Genomic DNA, 13,034 nt, shown 5'->3' on the forward strand with positions numbered 1-13,034 from the left:
AGCAGCGGCGCGAGCAGGGCCTTGCAGAGACAGGCAGAGGCCTGGGCCAGGTAGATAATGTACCCCCCCTTTTTTTCTACCCTGGGGGTAACTGAAGCCTTATAAATAAGCAAGTATATAATTTTCCCAAAAGTTATGGTGACAAATCATTTTATTTCAAGGCTTGAACTTGCATGTAAAGACAAAAATAGAAAACACAGATAAATATGCTGACCGAGGCCCCCTTTGGAATCGGAGGCCCGGGCCAAGTGGCCCATATGGCCCCCCCCTCTGTCTGGGCCTGGGCGCAAGCTGCCATCGTGGCACCACCGCCGCATGTGGAGAATCCTCCGTTCACGTCTACAGCCACAAGCAGAGGATCTCACTAACGTCCGTACGGCTCTTAGGCGGCGCCGGTAGCAAACTGCTATGTACAATGCATGCGCGGTGTCGCACACATGCGCTGTGCGTCGCGACACCGCACATGGGCTGTACATAGAGGTTTGCCACCGGCACTGCTGGAGCGCTGTACGGATGGCGGTGGGATCCCTCTGCAGCCAGCAAGAGCCACTTACGGAGAGCGGAGGGCTCCCCTCCCAGCCTCCCTCCCTGCCCGCCTTGCCGTAAGCGGCTCCCGCTTTGCTGCTTTATAGCGAGGGAGGGGGGACAGAAGGGAGCCGTGGCTCCCGAGAGGACGCAGCTTTGCCAGCGCCCCCTAACCCGTGGATTTGCGCCCCCTAACCCTAACCCCCAGATGTTGCGCCCGGTGCGGCCAGCCCCCCCTGCCCCCCACGCTACGCCACTGCCCCCCTTCCCCTGACGGCTTTGGGTACTTGGGAGTCGCGGGCGTGGGGGCGCAGAGGCGTAGGAAGGGGGGTGGACATTTGGCCGCGACTCCCAAGCCTACCCCAAGCTGTGATGTGGGGATGGGTGACAAAAAAAATTCCACACCGGGTACCACCTGGGCTTGCTATGCCTCTGGAGGCAGGCAGACTCCAGAGGCCCCACGGTGTGCCCTGCCCCTATGGGAGCAGGTACTTAGAAGGTGTTCACCCCTATGGAAGCAGGTACTTAGAAGGTGTCAGAAACAAGCATGATGAACAAGGGTGGGCGGTGGTCTTATGTTTCTACACACCAAACACTTCTTTTCTTTTCTTTTTTTGAATTTGCATTTTATTTATTTGTTAACATTCTTATATTACATTGGTAAACGTTGTCATATTATGTTACAGGACTTGCTATAATATAATTTCCAACATGTATACATAAATTGTATACGAATTTTATATACCTAGAAGGAAAATGGAACAAACAAACAAAAAAGAACAAAGAGAAAAAACAAAAACAAAATTTCCCCCCAAAATCATATACATACCAACACAATAGACTCCCTGTCTTTCCCATCGTATATTCCTTTTTTACAAATGAATGTACTCTTATTATTGTATATTTCTTTACATATTTCTAATACATATATTTCTAATACATATTTCTAATACATTTCTAATACATATTATGCATATTTCTAATACATTTCTAATACATATTATGTATATTTCTAATACATTCCTATATCAATATGTGCTTTTAGTCTTATTTCTCAACTCAGTCTCACTCCAACGTCTGCTAGCACAGATAGCAAACCTTTACTGTATTTTTGAACATATGTTTTACATCTATCCCACTTTCCCATTAATTTTTGTTTTGAATTGCCTCTCAGCGTATTTGTTAACTGCGCCATTTCAGCAAATTCTTGTAGCTTGTCATGCCAGTCCGTTATTGTCGGGGTTTCTTGTTCCTTCCAAACACATCAAACACTCCTACGGACATATCTGTGATGTATCGATGATGCTGTTGATAAATGTCTTATGGGAAATGGAGAGAGGTCTTAAAAGCTCACGCAACCCTATGTAGCACCCTGCTTGTGGTTAACGCTTAGCTGGAATGAAATATTCAACGCAGCAATAGAGAAATTAAAATAACAATTTATTTGTCAGACAAATAAATGATAGGCACAGTGGTATATGATTACCAAAGCTCTGCCTATGCTCTAGCCCTGATGGTCAGCACTTATATTTCCTCAGCCCAGCCCCCTTGCTCCTCCTTTGGCTGCCTCTGTCCAATCAGCCTGGTTGAAATTCCTATTGGCTGTTTGCTAGAACAATCATAAAAGATACACCCATTTCCTATTACCTTTTATGGGAGACAAAGAGCTATATTTCCTTCTATCCATAAATGGCAAACAAGTAGCCATATATCTTACATTTGCCTCAACAAGGCACCTTAATTACCAGATCAACTTTTGCCCTTGTTACCCCTCCATTCCAAAATAGATGGCTAAAACAGATGCTCATTCTGTCTTACATTTTGTCTTAAAACAGAGATATTGGGTTCACATTCTCACACACCATCAATGAAATAAGAATCTAACATAAGAATCTAACATTTCTTACTTTCTAAATCCTTTGCATAATTACATTTAAGCCAACAAATCTCATACATTAACATAGATAGCTTTTTAGAAGAAAATACATTTTTAAAGTAAAACTCTTCAATTTACACCCCCCTTTCCTGGCCAGCTGCTTTTCCCATTAGCTCTTGCCCTTTAACCTTAGGAAAATGTGGCTAAAGTCTCTAATGGGGGGGACTTCCGGAGGCAGCATGGCGGCTGCAGCAGCAGAAAAGAGCTCCTGAAGCCAGCCAGAGTGAAAGGCTCTGTCTGGCCGATTCCCGGGCTCCCAGGTCTGCTGCTGCCAACACTGCCAACGGAGAGGAATCGGGGGTGCCCGGGGCGTCTTTCAAGGGAGCCAAAACACCCCCCCACGACCTTGATTGAGCCGGAAAGGCACCCGACCCCCCCCCCCCCAACAGCCGAGAGGAGCTCCAAATCCAGGAAGACAGTGGAGCTAACGCAGAGAGGGAGAAAAAGAGAAGGGGGAAGGAAGAAGGGGAAGAAAGAAAGAAAGAAAGAAAGAAAGAAAGAAAGAAAGAGGAGCCCTAGCTTTGCCGACAAGGAAGAGGGGAGGTAGGTGAACACGGGAAGGCAAAGGACGCTGCGAAAAAACACGTGGCTGAGCCTACCGGAGCCTACCCCTCCATGCAAAGCCGCATGACAAAGGAGATCACAGAAAGGAAGAAACTACCCCCTTCTTTTCTCCTTTTTTCTATAAAAAACAACAACCAAAACCCTTTTTTAACCCCTTCCTACCCCTCTCCCCCTTTTTTAAAAAAGAAATTCTTTTTTATTCCCCCCCCATATACCTACTTTTATCATTTTTCTTTTTAAAAGAGGGGCCACTGCTGCTGCAGCCACCCTTTATTTGAATCTTTATTTTTATTTCTATCTTTTCTACACACTATTTAAAGACACACTTTTCCACACACACACACCCTCAATTTAAACCTCATTTTATTTTCACCTCAAACTCCCCTCTTAAGAATTAAAATGGCAGTACCCAGAAAACAGCCCTGAACCATCACAGGCCATTTCCTGGGACTGCCACTTCGCCCCAGACTTTCCACTCTCTTTTACCTATCCTCTTTTACCTATACTTTACTCATTTTTATTTTCTTTTTTAAATAAAAAGCTCTATCTATCTATCTAAAGACAACCCCCCCTCTTTTTTTTACCTTTAATTCTCATTTTTATCTTTTACCTGTACATTTTTAATTACTTTTTTACAAATAAAAAATAATAACAATAATTAGGAGGAAATATTATTATCTATTTTATTTTATTTATTTTTTTAAAAAAAACCACACATTTTTTCCCCTCTCTCTTTTTAAAGCCCGTTCTTGTCTATTTGTTGGCTTGTTCTTGAGGGGGGAATCTTTCGCCCCCAGCTACGACCACCACTCTCTTTTAAAACAAAAATTTCCTCTAGATCACTGCTATTGTTACTGATACTCTCCCCCTCAACTCCCCCCTTTTATTTTTCTCTCCCTTTTTGCTCTCCCCTCTCTCTCTTCACCCCTCCTCATTTTTTCCCCTTACCCCACCTTTCATTTTCCATCCCCAATTTTTTTTCTCTCTATCCCTTTTATTTTTTAAAATCAACCCCCCCTTTTTTAGCCTGTCCGTCAGTTTGTTTTTGAGAGGGGAGCCCTTTCCCCCCACCCCCTCTTTTAAAATAAGACTTTCCCCCATACCATTGCAGCAGCTCACCCTCCCTCCCTCCTCCCCTCTCCCCCTCTCTTTTCTTCTCCTTCCCCCCCCACCCTTCCCCCTCCTCCTCTCATTCTCTCTCCCTCCACCCTCTCTCTATCCCCCCCTTCCCCTAAAGGAAACACATACACACATTCATATCACCCTATCATAATTTGCCCCCTCATACTATAGCTAAAACTACTGCTGCAATCTAATACCTCTGATATTACTGTACCATCTCTCCTCTCTTTCAACTCTTTTTGTCTCTCTCTCTCTCTTCTCTCTTACTCCAATCTCCCCTCTCCCCCCGCCTCCCCCCTTCTTCTCTCTTTCTTCTTCTTCTTCTTCTTCTTCTTCTTCTTCTTCCCTTTTCTCCCTCCACCCTTTACATATAGCCTATTTGTCTGTCTCTGTTTCTAAGCGCACTCCCAACCCCAATTTCCACCTTAACTGGACCCCAGTACCCCTTTTGGGTATATACAACCCCCTCCTAAACACATATTCCCCCTGGCCCCACCCCTCTAATCTCTTGCATCTCTACCTGCTAACCCCCCTCCCTTTATATGAACTGTCTGTCCGTTAGTCTACCCACCTCTGCTTACCTGCCCTCCCCCCCAGCCTCGGCGGCACCGCTGAGGCAACTACAGAAAACCCAAGAGAAGTTCTTAAAACACAGGCTAGAAGTGACACAAATGACCGCCTAATCCAAACGCTCTGTAAAAGCCACCAGCCAACAAAGCCTGATCAGCTCAACAACCCAACAATACCCAGGAATCACCACTGGCACAACTCCTAACCACCACACGCCCTACCCCAAGTGGACGCCAAGCCAACCTCAAACCAAAACTATCAGGGAGACTGAGATGACACCAACCAGGGAGATGGCAAACAATGCTAAGATGGCCACTCCCCTTCAAGATGATGACCACCCAATAACGAAACGAGATCTGAGGGAAATGGAAGCAAGATTAGAAGAAACACTGAAGGCCACAATGGCTCCCATGCAGGTACTAATCAACAATCTAACCTCCAAAGTGGAAGCTCTAGAGAACAAAAACCAAATGCAAGAAAAAATAATAGAGCAATACCGGGAGGAGAACGCACGTGTGAACAAGAAACTGGACGAACTGGTAAACCAAATGGAAGCAGAACACAGAGAGATGAAAATTAAGCAAGCCGACCTTGAAGATCGCAATAGACGCTGTAACATCCGCTTCCGCAACTTTCCTGAAAAAGCAGAGGAGAAAAGCCCAACAGACCTAATTATACGCTGGCTGAAAAACACAATCCCAGGCCTGAAACTTGAGGCAGATGACTTGGAGAGGGCTCACAGAGCCCTAAAACCTATGCCAAAACTCAGCGCCCCCCCAAGAGACATCATTGTATGCTTCACGCGCTACAAAAAGAAGGAAGAGGTATGGAACAACCTCAGAAACTCAACCAACCTTCGATATGGAGAAACCCCCATTCTGGCCCTACAGGACCTATCTCAGGATACTCTAAACCGGAGGAAAAGCCTGCGCCCATGCACCCAGCGTCTCCAACAAGCAGGGATCAAATACCGATGGGGCTTCCCCTTCCGTCTCATTGTAACAACCAATACAACACAACACATGGTTACCAACATACCTGAGGCCCTGCAACTACTAAAGAACCTTGAACTCGACCTCCCACCGGAATGGCAACCGACAAACCCACCAAGTGACAGCCCCAACCACGAGGAAACAACAGCAAGCAACTGGACGACGGTACAGAGCAAAAAGAAACAACAGAAGCGGCAGAACAACGCAAACCAATACAGGCAAGCACAACGCTCAGAACCGTCCCGCCGGCCATACGACACAAGAAACCAGACCAAGATTAACCAAACCAATTCATCGCAGATGGACAACCCTACAACAACAACAACAACAACAACTGCAGCTCAATGAAGCAACCAGGAAAAAAAACCCACAAACCGAAGGACTGGTGATTTCTCCCCCCCTTTCCCCCTCTCTCCCCCCCCAAAACATAGATTTAGTTAACACCATCAACATCCCCCCCAGCCCCGCACCCCCACAGAAACCCCCACCCCAACACCAGTCCAGACGACCTCAACCACATTCCCCATCACCCACACCTTCAACATCCTCATACTCCATACTAAGGAAAAACAACTCCAACCTTAATAACACAACCCACAATCAGGCTAAAATCTGATACCCAACCAGCAATATGGTGGCACCAGAGCGTACCAGCACCCACATCCCCACCCCAACACACCAACAATGTTGCTTATAACATTGGCAACATTGCTTACGAACCTTATACCTGACAGCGACGTTACAAAGTCACTTCACACTGTCTCACTGATCACCCCCTATCGCAGACAACAGGGGGGATGGCCTGTCCTTGAACATGGCCTTCCACACCAGCTGAGACCTAGGACCAACCGGCTAAATGCCAGATGGCCCAAAATACCCCAAACAAACACCTATATGACTACATATAGGAAACGCCCTACAACTTACCCCCTACTCTTTAACCCAAATCTCACTCTACTCCCACTAGCCCCCCACCCACCACACCCTAGGTCAGCGCAACCCCACTGGTTCTTTAAACAACACGAAGAGAGAGACACAAGACAACCCGAACGGGTTGGCAGGGAATCGCCCCACATAATAGATAAGCAAGATGGCTAACCTAAAAGCAATTACATTAAATGTGAGGGGGCTGGGAAACCCCATCAAAAGAAAACGCATCACCTCATACATAAACACCATGAAACCACACATCACCTTCCTACAAGAAATACACAACCCACCCAAAGGCAGCAAACTCCTGAGCGACCCCCGCTTCAGTCAACAGTGGGTCGCACAAGGCTCAGGGAAAGCTCGTGGTGTAGCCATAATACTCAGTAGAGACCTGAACTTCACTGCCACAACAGTCCTCAGGGACAAAAAAGGCAGATTCATTTTCGCTAAAGGGACACTAGATGGTAAAATCAAACTGACAATTGGCTCCATATATGCCCCAAACGCGAAACAATTAGAATTCTTCCAGAAGACACTAAACAAATTCCTCTCCTTCTCTGAAGGGGAAGCAATCCTAGGAGGGGACCTCAATCTAAATATGAAAGGTTTATCCCTGAAAGATATCCACCCCACAACCCCATGGGCAACCTTCCTCCGAAGGAAACCCCCAACAACTAGGAACTCTTACAAGTTACTAAAAATGCTAAAAAACAGGGGTCTCTACGACATTTGGGGTGAGCAAAACCCGGGAGACATCAGCCATACATTCCAATCAGGACGCCATGATACAGTGTCCAGACTGGACAGCATTCTACTCACACAGGGTCTGATCCCCTCAGTGGAATCAACAAACATAGGTAACATTAAAATCACAGATCACGCCCCAGTAGAAGTCATCGTTAAAATAGGAGAAGGAACACAAACCACCCCATCATGGTCCTTCAGTCCCATCCTAACTACAAACAAACAAATTAGAGAGAGCCTCACAAAAACCCTCCAAAACTACTTCAAGGAAAACGATGTAAACAATATAACAACCCCCCTCCTATGGGACGCAATGAAAGCGGTCACCAGAGGAGCTTGCATAAAAGAGAAAACATTCCTTAAAAAACAAACCTCCTCAAAAATTAGCAAAATAGAACAAGACATCACAGCCCTCTCATCACGCTACAAACAAACAGGATCTAAAAAACTCCTCAAACTTATAGAACAAAAAAGGAGAGAACTAGACTCCCTAGAAATTAACAAAACAATGATCAACATTCTATACTCTAAACAACGTTTCTACGAATATGGAGGGAAAAACTCCAGATTACTAGCAAATAGATGTAGGAAAAAAGCACTCAAAACAAGAATACACTGCATCACCAAAAAAGACGGCAACATAACATTCTCCCCCGAAGAAATAACCTCAGAATTTGCAGAATTCTACTCCAACCTATACACCTCCCATAACCCACCAGAGAAGGAAATCAGAACATTTCTAGCAGGACTGACCATGCCTACCCTAACTGATGAGGAACAGGAATTCATGGACAGCCCTATCACCCCAGAGGAAATAGATGCGGTCCTCAAAAACCTGAAACCACACAAAGCCCCAGGCCCAGATGGCTTCACAGCAGAATTCTATAGGAAATTCAAAGAACCCTTGATGCCCTACATGACCCGCCTATTCAACGACATCATAAAAGGGGCCCCCATCCCCAAAACCTGGACCCACTCCAAAATAGTCTCCATCCCAAAACCACTAAAAGACAGCCTCAAAGTAGAATCATACCGCCCAATCTCATTAATAAACCAAGACTACAAGATATTCACATCAATCTTGGCCAACCGCCTAAAAATCTTCCTACACAAGTTAATAGCCCCAGACCAGACTGGTTTTGTCCCTGGCCGCAATATAACAGACCCCATCAGGAAACTACTGAACCTGATCGAACACAGCAAGGCAACCAAACTCCCATTGACAATTATGTCCCTAGACATCCTCAAAGCCTTTGATTGCTTGGAGTGGAAATACATATTAGCAGTACTAACTAACATGAAATTTGGCCCCAACTTCCTACAAATCCTCAAACAAATATATTCCCAAGCCTCAGCAAAATGCAGAACTAACAATATGGATTCTAATACTATAGCTATCCAAAGAGGCACGAAACAAGGATGCCCACTGTCTCCCTTCTTATTTATCCTGGCTCTGGAACCCTTAGCAATCCGCATCCGAGCAGCCACAGACATCAAGGGAGTGGAAATAAAAGGCAGAACCTATAAATTAGGGCTCTTTGCAGATGACCTAATGGTCACAACACCAGACCCCATAAGCACAGCAACCTCCCTAATCAGAGAACTCAACACATTTGCAATGGTGTCGGGCCTACAGGTAAATTTTACAAAGTCAGAAGCAATGTGCTTCAACACCCCTCCTCACACCCAAAAAGAACTCACGAAGGTCACCAAAATAAAACTTTGCCACACCAAGTTCAGATACCTAGGAGTACAAATAACCAGAAACCTCAATAAACTGTACCTCCACAACTACAAGCCCCTGTGGCGACAAATTAACAAAGACCTAAAGAGATGGAATAACACAAATTTCACTCTCTCAGACAAAATAGCCATGATCAAAATGATCACACTCCCAAAACTAACCTACCTATTCCAAACCCTCCCAATCTGGATCCCCTCAACCCAACTTCGCAGTTGGCAGAGAAAACTACACTCTTTCATCTTCTCACATAAAAAACCAAGAATAAGCCCCAAATACCTGCACCTCCCCACCTCAGAAGGAGGATGGGGAATCCCCAACATAGAAGCATATTACAATGCCAACCAAATACGCCATATAATCCCATATATACTAGAAGATGAGACAAAACAATGGGTACACCTAGAGAGGGACACAATTGAAAACACCTGCACCACAACATACCCACTCCTCCCAAACAAACTAAAGAAAATTCCCACAACACTTAACAGGTACACACAGACCATGCTCAAAGCATGGAAAACAAAAATAGGCAAACTATCCCCAACCCCATCCCCACTAATCCCCCTGGCGTACCACCCATTATTCTACCATGCAGCACAAAACCTCCAGACAAAAACCTGGCGAACCAAAGGCTTATATCGCCTAATAGACTTTTATAAAAATAACAAACCCTTGTCAACACAAGAAATACAAGACAAACTAGAAGACACCCAAATGACCTGGTTAACACAACACCAACTACATGCCTTCTTAAACAACCCAACAGTAAAATCAGCAGCAACTAGGCCCCTGACAACCTTCGAAAACCTTCTCCTAACAACAAAGGGAAATGGTAAAGGGACGGTATCCGCAATATACAAAATACTACTCCAAAATCCCGCAAATCCCCTAGACACAATCAAAAAACAATGGGAGAATGACATAGGCTATGAGATTAACCCCACTCAATGGACCAGAATGTGGTCTAAACCCCCCTTTAAATCCATATCAACAAAAAGAAAAGAACTCACACTGAAACTCACCTACAGGTGGTACCTAACACCAAGGAAACTAGCGCTAATACACCCAGGAACCTCACCAAAATGCTGGAGAGGGTGCACCTCCTCAGGCACATACCTCCACATGTGGTGGGAGTGTCCCAAAATTCAACTATTCTGGACAACAGCCATACAAGAAATATGTAAAATAACTAAGCAAGTAATAGACATCACCCCAGAATTGGCCCTACTAAACATCTTCCAAGACAACAATGCCCATTTACACCACAAAGAACTTATAACCCACCTGCTCTCAGCAACCAGAAACATCATAACCAGACACTGGAGAGACCTGTCAGGAGTAAGCATGGATCAGTGGTACCAAATAGTATGGGAAACAGCCCTACTAGAAAAATTAACTAATAAACTGAAACTGACACGGGGACAAACAGAAGAAGACGCCTTCACCCCGGTATGGCTCCCCTTTATCACATACACAGCCCAACAGGACAATGACAATAATCCACCAACAGCATACAAATCAATATGGCTAACCTGATCCAAAACACCCACCCACCTCACTCACACACGAAAACAAAGATCACCACAGCCAATCACAAGCAAACAATCACACCCTAAGCCAACCCCAACCTCTCTCACCACCAAAGGAACACAAGTGAACAACACAAGCAACGCTGACACCAAACTCTACATACATTAAACATAATAGAAACACCGCCACCCGACCCCACCCCCATCCATCCTCCCTCTCCCCCCCCCCTTTCTTTTTTCTTTCTGTTTTCGTCTCCCCCTAATGCCTCAACAAATGAAACGGATTTGTAAAAACGTTACATGGAAGAAGAAGAAGAAGAAAAATACGAGGCACTACACTTCTGTAAAACAAGAAAATCCTTAATAAAAATATTTTTTTAAAAAAAAAAAAAAGTCTCTAATGGGAGGCACATGGTATTTTTTTCTGTTAAACAATAAATCCTACTATTTACCAACTCTTAATTAGTGCTTTTGCAGCTTGATTGTATTCTGTAATATGTGGGGTCAGTGTAACCTTTTTGCTCCCAGCCTATAATTCCCTTTTACAACTTTGAGAATTTTGGCTCCTGCTATAAATCAGGGGGGCCCTTGTCCAGGAGGATAAACATCTGCCAAAGTCCTTAGCCAGCTGGTTTTCTGCCTGGCATAAAAACATTTGCAAATATATCTTTAAGCTCATTTTAAAATACAGGCCTTGATCAGATGCCTCACCTATGCTCGGAGTTCCTACTCTTGGTATGTTTGAACCTTCCTGCAACAATTAAAGATCAGGTTTACTGGCCGCCATTTTGCTTCTTTAACTTGGCTAGAGACTCCTCCTTTTGCTGACCAAAGGGACCTGCAGGGAGTGGCACCCCGACGGGCTGGACCATAGCTGCCAACTTTTCCCTTTTCTTGCGAGGAATCCTATTTGGAATAAGGGAATTTCCCTTAAAAAAAGGAAAATGTTGACAGCTATGGGCTGGACAATGGAGTAATCCGCACCCCAGGATTTTTCCATATCAGTTCGCAAGCACACCGGAAGCGCTGAACATGGATGTATAGCTCGGTTCATCTGAGCTCTCTGGCCTCCATCTGAATCAGGAGACAATGGGCTGCCTCTGACACCCGCTCCCTCTCCCCGCAGTGCCCGAATTCGCCAAGATCAAGGTGTGGCCGTCGTGCGAGGTCAGCGACATGGTCCTGGTCTGGTACCACTGCGATGGCATCGACCCGACGTGGCGAGTCCCTGACCGCGAGGAGTTCCTGCCGCGCCCGTGCCCCTTCCGCGGCCTCACCGAACACTTTGTCAACGTGCACATTGAGGTGCTTGTGGGGGCACAGCCAGGCAGGGTGCTGTGACGAGTCGGGGGTCCCGAGGGAGGGGTGGGCAGGCATCACGGCATGATCTGATGGTGGCATTTGGTAAGGCTCAGTGGCAGGATTTGTGCGGGGTTGGAGAGTGTGTGGAGGGGAAGCCCATGCAGAGCAGAATAATAATAATAATAATAATAATAATAATAATAATAATAATAATAATAATAATATATTTAAACCCTCCCCAGCCACTCTGGGTGGCTCCCAACAAAATATTAAAAACACGATAAAACTTCAAACATTAAAAACTTTCCTAACAGCGCTGCCTTCAGATGTCTTCTAAAAGTCAGGTAGTTGTTTATTTCCTTGACATCTGAAGGGAGGGCGTTCCACAGGGCGGGTGCCACCACCGAGAAGGCCCTCTGCCTGGTTCCCTGTGTACCCTCACTTCTCGCTGTGAGGGAACTGCCAAAAGGCCCTTGGTGCTGGACCTCAGTGTCCAGGCTGAGTGATGGGGGTGGAGACTCTCCTTCAGGGATACTGGACTGTGGCTGTTAATGTTAAAAACATATGAAGGCAACTGTCTACTTTTGGAAAGGCACGCTCAAAATTGTCTTCTACAATTATGTTATAAAGTCCAGCAGGACTGAATTTTGGTTTTTTTACCTTTATTGTTGCACTGAACTGGCAATGGGAGATTTCCTTGAAGCTTGAAATTATTTTATTCTGGACCGTTTGATTTGATTCCTTAATGGGTTGCCAACAGCCTGGAGATGTTTTCCTTTAAAATATAAAGCGCTATAGAAATGAAATTGTTATTATTGTTATTAATTATAATAAAATAATATCTGTCAGGGTTTCAGGGAGAGAGGCGCAGGTGAGGGAGGAGACAGAGAGCGAGGGGGAAGGATCCCAGGGTGATGAGGAGGAGGACGACAACGACCCTAGGTTGTCGCTGAGTCCGTCAAGCGATTCGGAGGATTCACAAAAGGGAGCCCCCCTGGTCAGGCCAAGGGGAGATAGAGGGGGAAACAGTCAGGGACAGAGGAGCGAAGGGGGAACCCCCAGTGGGAGTGGGAGAC

General features: G+C 45.4%; 1 protein-coding gene across 1 annotated transcript in view; it reads left to right on the forward strand.

The window, feature by feature from the left end:
- Positions 1-13,034, forward strand: part of LOC310837777 (cholesterol 7-desaturase nvd-like) — a 35,252-nt gene that overhangs the window by 16,122 nt on the left and 6,096 nt on the right. The window contains exon 3 of the mRNA XM_083724870.1: positions 11,783-11,961. Within this exon, the coding sequence (XP_083580996.1) occupies positions 11,783-11,961 (179 nt within the window). The remainder of the gene's footprint in view (positions 1-11,782; positions 11,962-13,034) is intronic.

This window comes from Podarcis gaigeae (genome assembly GCF_964106915.1).
Source record: "Podarcis gaigeae genome assembly, chromosome: 2".
Classification (NCBI taxonomy): Eukaryota; Metazoa; Chordata; class Lepidosauria; order Squamata; family Lacertidae; genus Podarcis; species Podarcis gaigeae.